General features: G+C 36.6%; 1 protein-coding gene across 1 annotated transcript in view; it reads left to right on the top strand.

Moving 5' to 3' along the window:
- Positions 1 to 21321, top strand: part of MALRD1 (MAM and LDL receptor class A domain containing 1) — an 807963-nt gene that overhangs the window by 266922 nt on the left and 519720 nt on the right. The window contains exons 21-22 of the mRNA XM_035022447.1: positions 9187 to 9363; positions 12165 to 12327. Coding sequence (XP_034878338.1) covers positions 9187 to 9363; positions 12165 to 12327 — 340 coding nt within the window. The remainder of the gene's footprint in view (positions 1 to 9186; positions 9364 to 12164; positions 12328 to 21321) is intronic.

Here is a 21321-nt window from a genome sequence, read left to right as displayed (position 1 = left end):
GTAGGATGCTCTTTAGCCTCCATGTATTTGAGTTCTTTCCAACTTTCCTCTTGTGATTGAGTTCTAATTTCAAACCATTGTGGTCTAAAAATATGCAGGGAATCATCCCAATCTTTAGGTACCGGTTGAGACCTGATTTGTGACCCAGGATGTGATCTAGTCTGGAGAATGTTCCATGGGCACTAGAGAAGAATGTGTATTCTGTTGCTTTGGGATGGAATGTTCTGAATATGTGTGTGAAGTCCATTTGGTCCAGTGTGTCATTTAAAGTCTTTATTTCCTTGTTGATCTTTTGCTTAGATGATCTGTCCATTTCAGTGAGGGGGGTGTTAAAGTCCCCCATTATTATTGTATTGTTGTCAATGTGTTTCTTTGCTTTTGTTATTAATTGCCTTATATATTTGGCTGCTCTCATGTTAGGGGCATAGATATTTACAATTGTTAGATCTTCTTGTTGGATAGACCCTTTAAGTAGAATATAGTGTCCTTCCTCATCTCTTATAACAATCTTTGGTTTAAAATCCAATTTGTCTGATATAAGGATTGCCACCTCAGCTTTATTTTGATGTCCATTAGCATGTTAAGTGGTTTTCCATCCCCTCACTTTCAATCTGGAGATGTCTTTGGGTCTAAAATGAGTCTCTTGCAGGCAGCATATCGATGGGTCTTGTTTTTTAATCCAATCTGATACCCTGTGTCTTTTTATTAGGGCTTTTAGCCCATTTACATTCAGAGTAACTATTGAAAGATATGAATTTAGTGCCGTTGTATTGCCTGTAAGGTGACTATTACTGTATATTGTCTGTGTTCCTTTCTGGTCTATGTTGCTTTTAGGCTCTCTCTTTGCTTAGAGGACCCCTTTCATTATTTCTTTTAGGGCTGGTTTCGTGTTTGCAAATTCTTTTAGTTTTTGTTTGTCCTGGAAGCTTTTTATCTCTCCTTCTATTTTCAATGACAGCCTAGCTGGATATATTATTCTTGGCTGCATATTTTTCTCATTTAGTGTCCTGAATATATCATGCCAGTCCTTTCTGGCATGCCAAGTCTGTGTGGATAGGTCTGCTGCCAGTCTAATGTTTCTCCTGTTGTAGGTTACAGACGTTTTGTCGTGAGCTGTTTTCAGGATTTTCTCTTTGTCTGAGATTGTAAGTTTTACTATTAGATGTTGGTTTGGTGACCTTTTTTTATTGATTTTGAGGGGGGTTCTCTGTGCTTCCTGGATTTTGATGCCTGTTTCCTTGCCCTAATTAGAGAAGTTCTCCAGTATAATTTGCTCCAATATACCTTCTGCCCCCCTCTATCTTTCTTTTTCTTCTGGGATCCCAATTATTCTAATACTGTTTTGTGTTATGGTATCACTTATCTCTCGAATTCTCCCCTCATGATCAAGTAGTTGTTTATCTCTTTTTCTCAGCTTCTTTATTCTCCATCGTTTAGTCTTCTATATCACTAATTCTTTCTTCTGCCTCATTTATCCTAGCAGTTAGAGCTGCATTTTTGATTGCATGTCTTTAATAGCCTTTTTGATTTTGACTTTGTTAGATTTTAGTTCCTTTATTTCTCCGGAGTGGGGATTGTCTAGTATTTTCTATGCTTTTTTCAAGCCCAGCTAGTATCTTTATAATCGTCATTCTGAACTCCACTTCTGACATCTTACTAATGTCTGTATTGATTAGGTTTCTGGCTGTCAGTACTGCCACTTGTTCCTTTTTTTTTTTTTTTTTTTGAGGTGAGGTTTTTTTTGTCTTGTCATTTTGTCCAGAGAAGAATAAATGAATGAGAGAACAAAATGGTAAATGGGTAACAATGACCCCAGAAAAATATACACTAAACAAATCAGAAGAGACCTAAAAACTGAGGGGGTGTGGGTGGTTGGCAAAGAAAGGAAAAAAAAAAAAGACTATACTCAGGCTGGTGAGTAGAACAGAGCCACACACTAGATTTTGGGTGTATTTTGGTCTTTTAGAAGTAATTGCCTCCCAAAATTTTAGAGAAAGAAAAACTTATATGTATACAAAAATAATGGTAAATATGATCAAGGGATGGAATGTGACTGTAAAGATGAAAATTAAAAAAGATTTTAAAAAAGGAATCGATAAGTTGGTTGAAAAAAGAAAGAAAAAAAATTAAAAAAAAAAAATGTCATCAGGTGGGAGACTAGAACAAAGCCATACACTAGATTTAGGGTTTATTTTGGTCTGTTAGAAGAAACCATATTCCAAAATTTTAAAGAATGAAAAACATATACATATACAAAAAAACGGTTAAATACAATGAAAGGATAGAATATGACTCTAAAAATGAAAAAAAAATATTTTAAAAAAGGAATTGGTAAGATCAGATGTTGGTTGAAAACAGAAGAAGAATTCAAAAAAACAAATAGAAAAAGAAAAATATAAAGAAAATTAAAAAAATTAACTTTGAAAACCTAAAGAATCATTGGGAAAAAGCCATGAATTCTATGTGCTATATTCCTCTCATGTTGGAGTTTTGCAGTTCTCATTGATTGGTAAACTGGGTCTTGGCTGGATGTTCTTGCTGATCTTCTGGGGCGTGGCCTGTTGCAGTGATTCTCTAATGTCTTTGCCCGAGGTGGAATTGCACCCCCCTTGTCAGGGGCCATGCTAAGTAATCTGCTCGGGTTTGCTCTCAGTAGCTTTTGTTCCCTGAAAGCTTTCCGTACAGCTTTGGAGGACAAGAGTGAAAATGGCGGCCTCCCAATCTCTGGTTCCGCAGGAGCCGAGAGCTCAGAGCCCCACTACTCAGTGTACCCTCAAAGAAAAGCAGTCAGTCACTCCTCTCTCCCTGGTCTCAAGCCATACTCCATGCTCACCTGGTCTGTGACTGAGTGTTTCTTTCTCTGGCACACGACCCCATGTGGAATCTCCAAACCCAGCAGATCCCTGCAGTGCGCTCCCGTGCCGCTCCTCCCAGGGGAGGAAGGGGAGTCTCCCTGATCTGCCGCATGTTGGGTCCCTGCTGGAAGAGCAGTGGCCCGACTGTGCCACGGATCACAGTTTGTGGTAACCCTGAGCTGAGAGCCCACTCCTTGGCTCTGTCTCTGCAGCTTGCTTCCCTGCTCCGATACCTGGAAGCTCTGCTGCACTCAGGCACCTCCGGTCTTTATGTCACCCCGAGGGTCCAGCGACCACACTGTCCCAGTGAGAGTTCCACCCCGTGCTTAGCCACTGGAGTGACTTCCTCAGTGAAGCAGATTTCCAAAGTTCTGATTTTGTGCTCCGCTGCTCTATCACTTGCTGTTAATGGCTGACGGAGGCTCCCTTCCCCGCCATCTATTTTCCGAATATCGCCTCGGATTCACTTCTCTGCCCGTCCTACCTTCCAGAAAGTGGTCACTTTTCTATTTGTAGAATTGCTGCTATTCTTTTCTTCAATCTCCTGTTGAGTTTGTAGGTGTTCAGAGTGGTTTGATAACTATCCAGCTGAATTCCTGGGACCAGATGAAATTTAGGTGTCCTAGTCCTCTGCCATCTTGCTGCAATTTATGTGGTGATTCCCCACTCTTGGTGCTCATCCACTGTGTACCAGTCCCCTCACACACTGAGTAGGACTGACCTGTGTAACCATTGACACACATGGCAATGAGTGTGAGTAATTTCCAAAGCTAGGCTTCCCCTGTCTTCTCTTGGATTACTCAGTCTGACAGAATCCAGACACCATGTCAAAAGGATACTCAAGTAGCCCTGTGGGGAAATCCTGGGAGCTGAGGCCTCCTGCCAGTAGTAGCACTAACTTCTCAGGGATGTGAGTGAGCCCCCTTGGAAGCAGATCTTCAAGCCCCCAGGCCAGCCCTCAGATGATTGTATCCTTTGTTGACATTTTGATAGCAATCTTATGAGACCCTGTGTCAGAACCACAAAGCTAAGACTCTTCTGCACTTTGGACTTCCAGAAACTGTGTGAGACAGTAAGTGTTTATTAGTCTGAACTTCTAAAGTCTGTGGAAATTTGTTATGTAAAAATAGAAAACCAATAAAAAATTAAAAATATTAAAGAATTCCAAGGCCTAAGAAAATAGCATGACATTGTTTAAAGGGGGGGGGGCGCAGAACATTCTAAAAACAAATCCTGTTGGCTTTCTTGAAATGAGAAATAAATTCAATGAAATAAAAATCTCAGTGGATGAATTAAATAGCTGAAAGATAACATCAATGTTTTGATTTCTCAATGGGAAAATAGGTATGAGAGAATTTCAGAGAGCAATATATATAGAGATACAGAGGGGGAAAATGGAGGGGTAGACTCAACTTGAAGGATTGATTATAAAAGCTGTTGGAGTTCCAGAAAGAGAATAAAGAAAATGGAGAAGTCATTTTGAAAGACTATACTGGCTTAAAATTAATGTAAGGCATAGATTTAGAAGTGTAGTGAACCTCATACAAATATTATAGTAAGAATAAGTCCAGGGAAATGAATTATAAAAACATCAAAGAAAAGAGATTATGTTAAAAATAGCCAGAGATTAAAATACAATTACAAAAAGACCGCAATTAGACTCACGACAGACTTTACAACAACAAGCATGAGAGTCAGAAGACAGTTGAATATAATTTAAAAGTTCTGGAGAAATAATAACTGTTAGCCTAGAGCAAAAAAAACCTCAGGAATGAGGGTGAGAAAAGGCATTCAGAGGATAATATCCACAAATACACAAAAGACTACTGCAGCAGACTCTCATCAAATAATCTATGTAAATGTGAGCATCAAAGATAAAATGAGCTCAACAAGGGCTGAGATACACAAGGGAATAGACAGCAGAGAAAGTGGCAAACACATGGGTAAATCTACATACGCCAGTGGATAATGTGTGTACAACACAATCAGAATATTTATACACTGCTGGGAGGTATGGAAATTGATGCAATGACTTTGGAAAACAGTTTAGCTTTTTCTTGTAAAGTTGACATACAGTTCTCCATTCTCTCTGACTAAGCAATTCCACTCCTAGAAACATCAGGGGAAATGGATGAAATAAAACCTCAAACAGAATCAGCTAAAAAAAAAAAAAAAAAAACCCACTGATGATAGAATGGCTAAATAATATATATGATCACATAGTTAAATCTTATACAGCAGTCAAAATAAGTGAACTGCAGGAGCATAATTAACATGGATGGGTGAATGCACATTGCTGAGGAAATAAATCAAGTTGCCGAAAGTTACATAGAGAATGAGTCCATCCAATTTCAAATTTAAATGGTTTATTTACTTAAAAAGGACCTATGTGGTATTCCATCTGCATAGTCACTGTTCTAAGAAGTTCACGTGAACTCATTTAATCAAATAATGAACTAATAGGCACTTAGAAGGTTATCTGGCATATATGCAAATGAGGAAAATGATAAAAGCAAATGAAAACAGAGGTGCCTGGGTCACTCAGTCAGCTAAACATCCAGCTCTTGATTTTGGCTCAGGTCATGATCTCAGGGTTGTGAGACTGAGCCTCATTTTGGGCTCCATGCTCAGTGTGGAGTCTGCTTGTCTCTCTACTTCTGCTTCCCACACTGACCCCCTCCCCCCCCGCCATGTGTGCTCTCTATCTCTGAAAAATAAATAAATCTTTCAAAAAAAAGCAAACGAAAACAGGAATGAAAAACACAAGATCAGCATACTGCTAACCTGGAGAGATGGCAATATGTGATCAGCAGGGAAACAGTGGAGGGTTCAAAGCTGTGAATTTTAATTTCATAAGCTGGATGGTAGATTTATGGCTATTCTTTTCATTACTGTTTAAACCAGGCATATGTTTTCTATCCATTCTTATATATGAGTAATACATTTCATAATCAAATATGGAATAAGTGAGAAAAATTTGCCCAATATATTAGTAGATCCAAAATCAGACATTCATACAAAGAAAATTGAATTTAGATTCTTATCACAGACAACAGATAACAAAGACCTAAATGTGAAGAGTAAAACTATCAAAATTGTGTGAAAATTATAGAAAAAAATATTGATAATATTAAATCAGGAATGAATTTTTTTTCCATTGCAGCTTTAAACCACCAACTCTAAATAACTGATAAATTGAAAGGCATTAAATTAGAAATTTTTATTTTGAAAGACACCATACAAAATGAAAAGACCTATCATAGATTAGTAGAACATATTTGTCACTGAGGTAAATGACAGAGGATTAGTATAGAGTATATGGGAAATAAACCATAAATTAATAAGAAAAAAACAAAGAATTCAATAGGAAAAAAGAACAGGGAATCTGAACAGTTAGTCAAAAGCTAGAGTAAGGTACCTGAGTAGCCCCTAAAATTAAAAAAAGTTCTCAATAATTAGGGAAATACAAGTTAAAATACAAAGGAATTATTTCAGACCCATGATACTGGCAAATATTTCTTACATTGGATAATGCCAAGTGTTAGCTGGATTCTGAGAATATGAGAAATGCACACATTTCTGAGTGGAAATGGGTAAAACCACTTTTGAAAACAACTACTTAAGTTGACTGATCACATACCCTATAACTGCAATTTCATTTCAAGATGCTTTGTCTTGGAAATACGTTGGCATGTGTTCACAAAGAAATGTTCAAAGAGAAATGTACAGCAATGTGTATTATAGCACACTTTAATATTTTATAGTAAGGAAGGTATATTAAGGTCCTGGCCTGCTTGAGAAGAGATACAGACTATTCATACAATAAATATTTAACTGAGTATTCATTTAATTGAATGCCCTAAAGCAGTGAATACTATTCAGTGCTGGAAAGAAATGAACTGTCAAGCCATGAAATGACCTGGTGTAAACTTAAATGCGTATCATTAAGGGGAAGAAGCTGATCTGAAAAGGTAACATATTATATGATTCCAACTATATGACACTCTGTGAAAGGGAACACTATAGACAGTAAAATGATCCACGGTTGCCAGGGACTCAGGCAAAGGGGGATGGCAAGGCAGAGCATGAAGGATTTTTAGTGCAGTGAAACCACTCTGTATGACACTCTAATGGTGGAAGCATCATTGTACATTTGTTAAAACCCATAGTGAGTAAAACCCACTAGTGAACCCTAATGTCAACTGTGGAAAAGTAACGACGATTGCTGAGTTTGCAAGGAGGGCTTGAGCATGCATACCTGTTCTCTTAGTTTCTTTCTTTCTTTCTTTCTTTCTTTTTTTTTTTTTTTTGAGCTAGTTTGCTGAAGGAAGCAGGAGATCTGCTTAACTTCTTGCTGTAGTTCACAATGGGAGGCTTCCATACAAGGAGAGCTGGAAGTTTCCAGCATAGATTATAACTTAGAGAGGCTGTTTCTTTCTGAGTTTTATGCTTTAAAAGACCATTTGTCTAGAGATGTAGATCATTGTCAACTTCATCCATAAAATGTTGATATTTTGATTTATCTCCTATATGCTTCAGTCTTAGCTCTTAATTACTTCAAAACTTGAGCTGAGAAACAAGGTAGTACTTATTGGACTTTCCTCAAATTCCCAATAGCACCTAAATCCCCAGTCCTCTAGATATTGGATGTTTAATATTGCTCAGGTCTCTGCTCTTTCCTCCACACTCTCTTGCTTTGGTTTATTAGTTGCCTGGAATTAAAATAAAAGCTTAGCTGTTCTCTTCCATGCCAGAACCACCTGCAAATCATTCTTCACACTAATGCCAGAAAAGTATTTCTTAAAGTGGAAATTGTATACTTTGGCATTTCTCCACCGCTTTTTATATTTATTTCAAACTCCTAAATTGGTCCCACTTAGCTCTTTATGATGTGCTAATTGTCTCCCAACCAGTTCCACATCTAGTGACTTTATCACACACATTCTTACTCTGTCACAAGATGTTCTCTATGCCAAATTCTCACAGCATTCCAAAAACAATGGGCCAGTATATTTCTCTGCCTTCACACAAATCTTTGCTCATTGCCCAAAAGGACCTTATACCCATTTTCATGTCGCCAGCAACTCATCTTTTAAAGCTAAAAACTTGGGATGTCTGGGTGGCTCAGTTGATTAAGCATCTGACTTTGGCCCAGGTCATGATCTCAGGGTCCGGGGATAGAGCCCTTTGTGGGGCTCTGTGCTCATCAGGGACTCTGCTTCTCCCGCTCCTTCTGCCCCTCCCCATGCTTGTGCATACACTCTCTCTCTTTCTCCCTCATATAAATAAATAAAATCTTTTAAAAAAATAAAGCTAAAAGCTGAAGACATTACTTTTCCAGGAAGTATTCCCCGCCTCCCATCTAATGTATGCTTTTCATGTGTTCTCCATATGCTGTACAGTCTTCCAGTTGTCCATCTGTTCATTCACTCACCCATCCATCCATCCATCCATCCATCCATCCCTCCATCCATCCATCCATCCATCCATCCGTCTTTCCATCTGTCTATTCAGTCATTTCTAAGTGATGATAGTGTGCTCACCATGTACCATGGTCTGTGAATTATGCTCTGAATGCAGGAGTGAAAGGATTGGTGTCATTCTTGCCTCCATGGTGTTATACTCTTTCTCATAAATGTATCCTATGGAACTGTAATGAAAGATTTACCTGAGTGCCTTATCCACTACTCAGTGAATTATTTTACAGCAGTGATGGTATATTTGGCTTTCAATCTGTTGTACCTACCATGTCCATGACACGGGGTGTTATTAATAAATGTTGCTTGAATAACTTACTGTATAAATTAGCTTCTATAAATTTCTTCTAAGCTCTGTAATTTCAGAAATTATTATCTTAATTATATAAATACTTCCAGATGAATCTCTGTCTTGCAACCTTGAATATGTGAGGGCTGGTGAAACAAGGATGAGGAGTTGCTGGATTAATTGTTACAATGGAAGAGCAAAGTTTATTTCCCTAGTGGACTAGAAGGTTTAACCAGACCTTAACTCTGATTCCTAATGCCAGTATCTGGGACTCCCTTGATTCCCAGTGATCCTAGCCCTGTCCTTGAGCCTCCCATTTATTCAGTGAGTTCTGAACAGTTTTTCAGTAATTTCTATCTGCACCTTCATCTATTTATATCCAGTTATTTGTTGTTGCTAAGACCGAGGACTCCAACTTATATGCTTACATAAAATTCAGCATATTACCAAAGACTGCCAAATATTCTTTATAATATTCAATGTGAAACATACTAAGAAAAGCTTATTGTGTAAAATCTTAAGTGGAAAATTACTGAATTATGCCTGTATGTTATCTCTTATCAAGGTACTTTGCCAGTGGACCTCCCAACTCCACCGGAAATGTCAGCTCCAGTAACATTACCCCCACACAACTGTATAGATGATGAATTTGTTTGCAAGTCTGATGGTCACTGTGTTGAAAAAATCCAGACATGTGATTTTAGATATGACTGTCCTGACCAATCAGATGAATCATTCTGCGGTAGGTGAATTCCTATTTTGTATTAAACATAGCATAAAACAGATAAGACAATACTAGTATAATTTTTAAGTAGCATGGCCTCGTGTCCTAGTTAGAAATTTTCAACTTGACTTAGAGCAGGTTCTTAACATAAAAGTTGTTTGTATAGAAAATTATAGTGGAAGAATCAGCATGCATTCTTCTATGATGCTCAACAAGAGGCAAGTGTTTTTAAATTGAAGTTTTGGATTCAAAACACTTGTTTCGTGGACTTTACTTGACTCTGGGACTATAATTGACCTGCTCTTTTATATACCCCCCTGTTTGTCTCTATTCTACTCCTCACACTCATGAAATAGGAATGTTTAAAGTGGAAGTATTACTCTCAAATTAGATGAATTTGTTCAAATTTTGCCAGTGCCAAAATAGAAAGATGAATACTACGTTAAATATGTAGAATTCATAAGAACCAGTGCTAATATAGATGGGCCCTTCCTCACCTGTGTCCCTATTGAAAGATGGTTTTTACTTTTTGGCATCTGCCAATCTATGGCTTTTAAGGCAAATTTTTAATTTAGAAGTGAACGTCTCAACTGGAGATACAGCCTTAGAAGAGAAAAATTGATCTGTGTCTGCATGGGCAAAGCACAAGATCAGAAGAAGTGAATACTTTTGCTATTTTTTCCCCTTCCCCACTATTTATTGGATGGTATATGAATTTCCTATACTATAATATTTCTCAAGTGTCTGGATGATATGAAGGGTTCAGACCATGCAGATAATACAGAGTGTAGTGAAACTCTATTCTGTCTTCTGTCAGCATTATGTAGAAATTCTAAAACTTGAAAAGTCAAATAAGGTTCATATTTATTTTAACTTAGAAAAAGAAATGCTTCTTAATGTACAAATACACAATAAATTAACTAACTTAGCTAGACCCCAAAACTCATAAAATCAAAGCTAACTCACTCTGTGGATGAGACGAGATAGTAATTAACTCACGTTGGCTAAGGGTACATATGGTGCATTGCAGATGGGAGATAATATAATGGAAAGTGTTGTGGTATTCAAACTTCCTCATGGGAAGGCCAAATCCTGTATGATCATACATAAGTTGTTGTATATCTGAAAGTTTACACAGAATTGAGTTAATTACACCTAATGAGTATCTTTAGTGAATACTGACTTTCTTCTTTGTTCAACTTTGCAATTTTAGTTACGTCATTTATGGTGGAGTGGGCAGTTTTGATACAGTTCTTGAAATGTCCTGAATGAACATCTCCTATGAAATTATTATTTTAAAATCATGGGGTTATTAATTTACTATGAATACACATAAACTGAATTATTACTCTGAACAAATTATGTGATCTTTCTTCCTCCATCTTTTTGTAAGATGAACTATTATATAATAAATCTGCCTGTTATCTATGGTCTTACATTTTCTAATGCTTTTTATTGTATGAGGAACATAACACGAGAGCTACCGTCTTAACAAATTTTTAAGTGCACAATATATTATTGTTGACTATGGGTACAATGTTGTACAGCAGATCTTCGAGCTCATTCATCTTGCTTGACTAAAACTTTATGCCCTCTAATTTCAAAAAAATCTATGATTCTTTTCTTTTTTAATGATATGAAGAAGAGAATCCTATTGAATTTTAAATCTCCGGGGGGTGGGGGATGAGGTAACTGGGTGATGGGCATTAAGGACCCTGGGTATTATATGCAACTGATGACTCACTAAACTCTACCTCTGAAACAAATTAAAAAAAGAAAACAATTTTAGATCTCTTCACAAGATAAACGTAATTATATGATCACTATTAATGTCAGAGATTAAATGACACACTTGAATGTTATGATTAAAAATCACTTTCTTTTTTTTGATGGAGTGTTTTCTTCTCAAACTTTACATTAAATCATGAACTTGAGTTTCTAAAAGATGGTGATGGTTTTCCAACATTGCTTATGCCATTTAAAAGCTGGAGTCTTCTACAATCTACATAGGAACAGTGGAGAATTTAAGACAGACAGACACATGGACACGTTCAGAGAGAGAGGAAGAAAGATCATTTCACACACAGCCTAGGTATTTCACAAATCACTGGACATGTAATTTCATATGATAGTAGGATACAGTCATTACAAGAATATTGAGAACTTTCAAGGAAAATACTATTGATTTGAACTTAAGTAGTTTGGAATTTGAACTAACCCCTTCAAAGGCTGAGCTGAAGTTTAGCTTTGTCAAAAGAACAGACTCACCAGAAGTTGGTAAGCAATGTCAGTGTTATGTGAGAAGAGACTGGCAATGCCTAGATTGCTATTTGAGGACCTAATTAAAATCTCACCTCCTTTTCAGAACAAATTCTTTAGTATATGCATTTATTTCCATTTATAGCTATTGTAGATATTTCAGTATAGTACACATAGATTTCTTTACAACTCTTCTAGTGATAATACAAATCATTTGTCTAATTATTTTCATTATGCTTAAAAGATAATTGAAAAAAAGAAACCCAACAGTAAGAAAGTGCTTGATATAGGAGAAATTGCCATTTATTGACACTTTTTTTTAAAGATTTATTTATTTATTTGACAGAGACACAGTGAGAGAAGGAACACAAGCAGGGGAAGTCGGAGAGGGGCAAGCAGGCTTCCCGCTGAGCAGGGAGCCCAATGCAGGGCTCGATCCCAGGACCCTGGGATCATGACCTGAGCCGAAGGCAGACGCTTAATGACTGAGCCACCCAGGTGCCCCTATTGACACATTTATTGTGATTAGCTCATCTTGTCTTTGTTCTACTCTATTCAAGCTACGAAAGTTTGCAGCTTTGAAGAAGGAAGCCTGTGTCAATGGTACCAGCCAATCCCAGAAAACCTAATTCAAGATTCAAACACTTTCAGATGGGGACTTGGTAATGGAATCAGTATTCATCATGGGGAAGAAAATCACAGGCCATCAGTGGATCATACAACGTAAGTGACCACATACTTTGAACATGTCTCTTAGGAACTATGTGTTAAGCAGTTCTCAAATTACTGCCACGCCATCTTACCCTAAGCCAATGAATGATGAATTTACAGACTAAATGGGCTAAGTGTACTCTTTCATATAGAACTGAGAAAAAAAATACAGCTATTCAGTTAAAAAAGCTGTGAATGGGGGCACTCAGTCGGTTAAGTGTCTGCCTTCAGCTCAGGTCATGATCCTGGAGTCCCAGAATCGAGCCCCACATTGGGCTCCCTGCTCAGCGGGGAGTCTGCTTCTCCCTTTCTCTCTCTGCCTCTCACCCCACTTGGGTCTGCCCCTCCCTCTGCTCCTTAACCCCATTTGTGCTTTCTCCCAAAATAAATAAATAAAATCTTTAAAAAAAAAAAGGAAAACCTGGGGCGCCTGGGTGGCTCCGTTGGTTAAGCGTCTGTCTTCGGCTCAGGTCATGGTCCCAGGGACCTGGGATTGAGCCCCGCCTTGGGCTCCCTGCTCGGCAGGAAGCCTGCTTCTCCCTCTCTCACTCCCCCTGCTTGTGTTCCCTCTCTCACTGTGTCTCTTTCTCTCAAATAAATAAATAAAATCTTTAAAAAAAAAAAAAAGGAAAAGCTGTGAATGCTCTTATAAAAGTCATAGAAACTAGAGAAGAGCGTAAGAAAAATAATTTGTAATATCACCACTCATTGAAAAACACTGTTATTATGTTGTTTTAAGATTATCTATTCAGGGACACCTGGCTGGCTCAGTCAGTAGAGCATGTGACTCCTGATCTCAGGGTCGTGAGTTCAAGCCCCATGTTGGGCTTGGCGCCTACTTAAAAAATTAAAAAAAAATTTTTTTAAAGAAATTAAAAAATAAAATTATCTATTCCTTCCTTCCCCCACCCCAATTTTTTCTCTGTTTCCTCCTTTTGCAGCTCCTATTTCTCCTCACCCGTTTTTTCCTTCCTCTTCTAGTCTTTGATCTTCATTGTCATTTCTTTTGGTCTTTTTTTTCCAAGGCTTCATAACTCATACCTTTCCCTGTTTTATAGGCCACAGATATGTTGAGTGCTTCCTTCTTATCAGATCCCGTCCTTCATTCTTTCCTCTTAATGGTTTCATGGAAGTACTATTGAAGACAGCAAAGGGATCCCCATTTATATTACAAAGAATGTTTTCAAAACGTTTATGCCTTCACACCTCCCCTCAGTTGAAGCTTCAAGAGCCCCCCTTCTATGGCTTCTGTTTCAAAGAAAACTAACAGTGGTATGTCTACTGCCCATCAGTCGTTGCCTTGGCCAACAAGACCTGGTACTTGAAGAGAGCCACAATATTTTCTGGACTGACTTTTTTACTTTGGTTTCTGATCTCTCTTTTGTTTTATTTTGTTAAAATGGTTCCAGTATTACCATCATTTGATTTCGATATTAGCAGTCATGTTGCCCAAAGTATGTAGAGTAGCAGATATGAATACCAAGTGTTTTGATCACATTCAATAGTTGGCAGTTAATTTTGGAGATTTCAGTATACGAATTTTCCTTTGGCTGCTTCTGACTCCTAGAAAAGCAAAGAGCAATTTCAGAAAGTTTCTCTGGCACATCCAAACAAACCGCACTGCATTAATAATCTGTATTTCTATCAAGAAAAAGGCAGACTAGAATCTCCCTCCTATGTGATAAAGGTCTGAATAGAAATGTGGTAGCATATTATAAGCACAGTGATATAATTGGCTTTTAACTTCCTTGTCTCTCTCCTCGCCTTCTCTGCACCCCCCCCATAGACTGCACATTCTCTGAGTAATCACAGGGTCTGTGGCTTCCCTATTTATTGCATTATTTCTAAATGATTGATACATAAAAAGTCTCCATAATTATTTGTTGAATGAATTAGTTGATGATTAGGACCTGCATATTTGTGCTTTATAATTATACGCTGCAAAGTAAAAAAAATTAAATTTTAAATAAGAATATTTATTTATTTTAAAGATTTATTTATTCATTTGACAGAGAGAGAGTGCACGCACAAGCAGGGGGAGTGGCAGGCAGAGGGAGAGGGAGAAGCAGACACCCCGCTGAACAGGGAGCCCGATGTGGGACTCGATCCCAGAACCCTGGGATCATGACCTGAGCGGAAGGCAGACACTTAACTGACTGAGCCACCCAGGTATCCCTAAATAAGAATATTTAAGAGTCAGATAATGTTTAATAGATGTGCTCTACATGACAATGAATCTGGAGAAGGGAGTGGTCCCTAAGCTTGCATCTCCCCTAGCCATCTTCCCCTCTCCTCTCTAGGCTCCTTCTGCAGCCAAGGAAGGTTTGACATTTTTACTTTGCCCTAAGAAATAGTTTTTATGCATCATATATCCATCCTATTCAGTGGCTTATAGCAAATCTCCAAGCTCCATTTTCCAACTTTATTTTTTTATATTTAAAGGGAAGCTTTTTCTAACTTAGAAAATACTTTTCTCTCTCAGATGTGTGGCTCCAGAAATTTAAAGCCAGGTTTTTAAGCCCATTGTGTTCGAAATAGTTTACAAGACCCAATTTTGAAAATCAAAAAGCTCTGCACTAATTCTTTCTTCATCTTCATATTCTGTGATCTCAGTTTTCCTTAAGGCAAAGATGGGTTCAGGCTCAGGTTGGTGAAAATCATTCATAAACAAGCGCAAAAGAGAAAGCACATTTGTATATTTCAAAATATTGTCTCACTTCATATAATGAAGTGAATAAAAAGTCTCACTTAATGAAGCAATAAAAAGTCTAGAGAAGTCATGGTGGTGTGGGAATATGTAGGGAAGTTTTCATTGTGTAGTCAAATCTTAGATAACATCTTTTTTTTTAAAAGATTTATTTATTTTAGAGAGAGAGGATGGGGGGGCAGGGGACAGAGGGAGAGAGAGAATCTCAAGCCGACTTGACGCCCAGTGCAGAGCCTGATATAGGGCTTAATCCCATGACCCTGAGATCCTGACCTGAGCCAAAACCAAGAGCCAGATACAACCGACTGTGCCTCCCACACGCCCCTTAGATAACATCTTAATATGTGTGTTTCATCATGAAAATGTAATAGTAAAAGCTAAAAGAAGCGATGTTCCAAGTGACATTCTACCATTTGGTCTTCACACTTTAATGGACTTACTTGTAAGCCTTTTTACCTAAGTATCTGAAATGAACTTTGTGGTCCAAAAAAAAGTTACATCTTTAGTTTTCACTTTGTTTGTGGAGAGTACAGCTGCTTTATTCAACACTTTGATATGACTTAGAAAAAGGTATCACTTCTTCTTGGGCTGGGGATGTGCAGGCATGGCCTTGGGACAGGGCTTGGTGAGTGGATTCTTTCTACACCCTGCTCAGCAAGGCCCAACTAAGGGCACCTAAACATGATTTTTACCTAGGATTGAAATCAAGGCACATAGAAATCAATACTGTTCTCAGCTGTACTCCAGTGAAATAAAGTAAATGCTTTCAGTGTAAATATCATCAGTTGCAATTTGCATGTTCTTTTGAGATTGGGGTTGGGTGAAATTTCCATTTCCTTTAACTTACACAGTGACAGGGAACATTTAGTTGAAAAGTTATTTTTTTAGTGTTTTGGAAAAAAAAAACATAATGTAGTAAAAAAGAAAAGAAAAAAAAAACAGAAGAAAATTGAGTTTATATCCATTTGCATACCGGGTACTACTAGGGAACTTGGCAAAAACATTAGTCCTACTCAGTTGAGAATTTTTTTAATTGCTTAACATTGAATTAAGATATTTGGATCACCTGGCACCTGAGCTTTGAAGCTAATTCAAATTTAAATATGTTTAGAATATTGTAGATTTGGAATTGTTGTGTCATGACCTGATGGAAACCAAGAGTTAGATGCTCAACTGACTGAACTCACCATTTGTAGTTTTATATGATCTCAGACTTCTCTACTCTGACCTCCAGCATCAGTTTAATTAGCCTAGTCTTTTAGCTCAGGCAATTTTACCATAGCATGTAAATTGGTTTATAGCTAAGTACCATAAATTTATAATGGTTTTTATCCCCTAGAAGGAGACTGTGTTTGATCCAACTTACTTATTTTTACTGCAAGAACCCAAGGAGAGCAAGGTTTTGAGTTCTTGGCCCTTAAATCAATTTTTTTTTTTTTTTTTACTAAATGCCCATTTGTTGGTTAAATGAGGTTTAATATTAAGATTTATCTGGAGTATCAAATCATCCCCGCAGGCAAAATTAAGTTCTCCACACTTCATTGTTGATACGGAATGATGTCTAGGGGAATATGTATGCTTATTCTAGGTTAGTGGTTTCTAACTGTATTCATAGAAGCCTTAGAGAAGTTTCTCAAAATGGCGATCAAGGGCCACTGTCAATTTATATATACACAATATATTTAAATGCAGATTCTGAAACACTTGAATCAAAATCTCAAGGAGTACATCTGGCAATCTGTATTTTAGTGTAATTCCTAGAAGGTTCTAGGACCTCACCCCTAGAGGCCTCCATGGCAGGAAGTGGGGAAGGTATTGCTGAAAGAGGACAGCTTTCTCACTTCCTTTTTCCAGTTTTGGTCAGAGCAGATTGATTTTTCTCTAAATCTAGTGACTAATTACAAAAATAGTACAAAATGTTTCAGGACAAAGAAACGAAATTTTGTTCTAAGGTAATTGCATTTAAAAATAAAATGAAATTTGTGTCTTGAAAAATAACTGTTATATTTGAAAAATAGCATGTGAGAAATATCTTTACCCTCAGGGGTCGCTGGGTGGTTCAGTTACTTGAGTGTCTCACTCTTGGTTTCCACTCAGGTCATGATCTCGGAGACAGGATGAAGCCTGGGGTCGTGGGATGGACTCAGCCCAGAGTCTGCCTCTCCCTCTCCCTCTCCCTCCTGCTCACTCTCTCCCTCTTTGTCTCTCAAATAAATAAATAAAATCTTAAAAAAAATATATCTTTACCCTCAGTTAATCTAGAAGACATGTAATTTCAAGGCACCCTCTACATTGCTCCATTCATTCTATAATACCCAACATTTTTTCTCAGACCTTTTTGCCTCTGGAAAAGACAGATACTTTAAAATACATTGGATTTTAGTTTGCTTACAGATTGTTGAGAAACTATTTGAATATGAACTATCTCATTAAAAATGCAGATTAGATAGAACATAGTTTCTTAAGTGTGTCGTTTGTAAAGTAGGAGTACTTTTTCTTAGATTTTTCTTTTTATTTCATAACACTAGTCATTGTCTTTCAGGTAGAAATGAGTTATAGCCCCCACTGTTGGAAATGCACCTACCTTCTTATGCATTTGTGGAGGCTTATCATTATAAACTAAAAGCCACATAAATAATGCAAACTGTCCCTGTGACATAACCTTGCATATCATCATGTATCTAAGTGCTGGATGTAAATGTGGATAAAAGCTTCAGTAAAACTGAAAATATTTTAATGTTTTCTGCTCTGCAACAATAACAGTTTCCAAAGCTTTAATCTCTTAGACATTAAATACTAGAATTATTGCTTTCTCCAAGCCTTCTTTGGTAAGAAGATAAGCTAGTATTTTATAAGCCAATTTAGATGCTTTAGCACTCTCTCAATATAATTTCTAAAAGATCCAGTTTTATAAATCTAGAATAATGGTTAGATACCAGGCTTTAGTAACACTTTTGCTGAAATGAAAATAAAAGTGCAAACAGTCAAAATCTAAATTAACTGTAATAATTTTCTCTTAACTGTTGTAATACTTGTGGGAAGCGGCATTTCTGGCCATGTTGCCACAGGACTGAATATAGTTGGACCTCTAAAGCACAAGAAAAATTGCTTCTATTTACATTGTCCTTGAATTAAGCACCTATTCTTTATATTTGCATACATTAATAATTTGTGTTAATGAGCTGAATTAAATCATTTTAATTTTAATTTTATTCCAGGGTATTTTAGCTTGGTAAGTGATTTTAAAAGTTAACTACCGTGGCTTAAAAACACGGAGTTTGGGGCACCTGGGTGGCTCAGTCTGTTAAGCGTCTGCCTTTGGCTCAGGTCATGATCTCAGGATCCTGTGATCAAGTCCCACATCAGACTCCCTGCTCAGGGGAAAGCCTGCTTCTCTCTTTACCTCTCCTGCTCCCCTGATTGTGCTCTTTCTGTCAAATAAATAAATAAAACCTTAAACAAAACAAAACAAAACAAAACATGGAGTTTAAGAAACATCCTTGCTGAAAGTACTATTTGCAGACCACACCTAAAATAACAAATATACAATGGTTAGGTGGTATATTTGCTATGCATGCTAAAGTTTTAATAATAAATTCATCATGCAGTGTACGATTTTATGTTGTTATCAAAGATCACTGTTTAATAAAATAATTTTATATTATGGTTATAACTGCATTCAGAAGTTAATTAAAAATTCATTTTCATTGTATAATTTTAAAATATGCTTTTCCTTTAACTATGTTAAAATGAAAAAAGTGTAGTTTTATTCTATTTCCTGCACAGAACTGTTATTGTTAGACAAGATCTAGAGGAAACATCGAAGAGCTTTATTGCCTGAAAGATGCGGAGATAGCCTTGGCTAGGCACATAATTTGTTTTGTTAGGCATGTGTTTTTTGAGCCCCTAGAAAGAATAGAAAACTTAATCACACATGGAACCAGCATATGCATGAATAGATATGTAATGCTCAGGGGAAAGTGTTACTTGCTGAAACAGAGGTCCGCTGGGAGGCTCAGCTAACTTGTCAAGTCTTCAGGTCTGTCTTGGTTGTGTATGTGTCTAATAACACTTGAAGGCAGTCTTGGAGTCTCTATTTTTGGATGTTATTGGATAATACAAATGAACTAAGATAATACTATTGGTAAAGACCACATACTGACTCTCTTAAGAATTTCTTAACTTTTTAAATTTCTACAAAAATTCTTTCCTTTTACCACAAAAGAGAAAATTAATTTTTATTGTAGGAAAATGTTTAAATATAGGTAGGAAAGATAAACCACATCAATGATAATTATACCACCATGATAAAAGCGCACATGATAAAAGTGTGTGAATGTCTATGCAATCAACCACATCACTTTCAATTAATACAATAAATAAAAAGTCAACATTGTTTTCAGTTAATCTGCTTTTAATTTTATATACAATCTGTAAACAACTATTCACCAATACTTTTAAAGGGCCAATAGTATTCCATTAAATGGATGTACCATGATTCACTAATTCAGTTCCTCACTATTAATTTATGAGTTGCTTTTGACTATACACAAATTTAATCAGTCTTTACTGAACAATGTGTGCAAGGTTTGCACACATTGCAGATTATATCCGAAGAGTAAAAAAAATAGAGTAGAATTTTTATCTTATCATTCATTTTTAACCATTTGATATATAAATTACTCTTCAAAAATGTACCTTTTTTGCAAGAAGTACATGACTATGTCTATTTTTCTTGTACGCTTGCCAAACACTATTTTTTTTCACAGTTTCAATTTAAAAATATGGTTAAAGTAGCAGCTAATTTCTTCAATACTAATCAGGGTAATCAAGTTTGTGTGTATGTGTGCCTTGTCCATTAGTATTTGTGTGTGTGTGTGTGTGTGTGTCTGTATTTCCTGTTTGTGCTCTTTGCTTGGTTTTCAGTAGATAGTGCTTATTATTTTTCTTACTGACTTACACGATCTTTTAAAGCATTGAGGCATTTTTTTTTATCTGTTATGAATGTTGCAAAGCTTTTCCCCAATTTTTATTGGCCTTTTATTAATTTATACTGTTTTTACATTTCAGAATTTTCAGGTTGTACATGGTATGTCTGCCACCTGTATCCTTTATAGTTTCTCTTTTTGTTACTTTTTCCAGAATGATATTTTTTCCTCAGGTTTATTGAGTTATAAATGACATATAACATTGTGTAAATTTAAGGTGTATAATGTGATTATATTGGGAAATGATTATTACAATAAGGTTAGTTAACACATACATCATGTCACAGCTACTGTTTTTAGGGTGTGTGGTGAGAACATTTAAGATCTACTCTCTTAGCAATTTTCAAATATACAGTACATTATTGTTAACTATAGTCACCATGCTGTATATTATATCCCTAGAAGTTATTTATCTTTTAGCCATTTCCTCCATCCCGCCGTCCCTCTCTTCCTGGTGAACACCATTTTATTATCTATTTTTATGAGTTCGGTTTTTATAAATACCACATGTAAGTGAGCTCATATGGTATTTTTATCTTTCTCTGTCTGACTTATTTCACTTAGCATAATGCCTTCAGTATTCATCCACGTGGTCCCAAATGGCAAGATTTCTTCTTTTTATGGCTAAATAATATTCCTCTTTGTGTGCACAGTATGTGTGTGTGTGTTTGTGTATTACACACCATGCTTCCTTAATCCATTCATCTGTCAGTGGAGACTTAGGGTTCTTTACATATCTTAGCTATTGTGAATAATGCTGTGATGAACATAGGGGTGTACGTATCTCTTAGAGATACTAATTTCATTTCCTTTGGGTGTATACCCAGAAGTGGGGTTGGTAGATCATATGGTGGGTCTGTTTTTAATTTTTTGAGAATCCTTCATACGGCTTTCATAATTACTCACCAATTTGCATTCCCACCAACAGGGAAGAAGGATTTCCTTTTCTCCACTTCCTTGCCAGCATATGTTACCTGTTGTCTTCTTGATGATAGTCATTCTAACAGTTGTGAGGTGATGTCTCCTTATGTTTTTGATTGTGTTTCTCTGGTGATTAGTGATGTTAAGCACAATTTCATGTACCTCTTGGCAATGTGGATATCGTCTTTAGAAGAATGTCTATTCACATCCTTTGGCCCTTTTTAAATTGGATTATTTGGTGTTTTTTTTTTTTTAAATATTGAGTTGTAGAGTTCCTTAAATATTTTAGATCTTAACCCCTTATCAGACATATGGTCTGCAAATATTTTCTCCCATTCTTTAGATGGCCTTTTCATTTTGTTAGTAATTTATTTTGCTGTAAAGAAGATT

This window comes from Mirounga leonina, unplaced genomic scaffold, assembly GCF_011800145.1.
Source record: "Mirounga leonina isolate KUSES-001 unplaced genomic scaffold, KU_Mleo_1.0 Mir_175, whole genome shotgun sequence".
In the NCBI taxonomy this organism is placed as follows: Eukaryota; Metazoa; Chordata; class Mammalia; order Carnivora; family Phocidae; genus Mirounga; species Mirounga leonina.
This window is presented reverse-complemented; position numbering and strand designations above follow the sequence as displayed.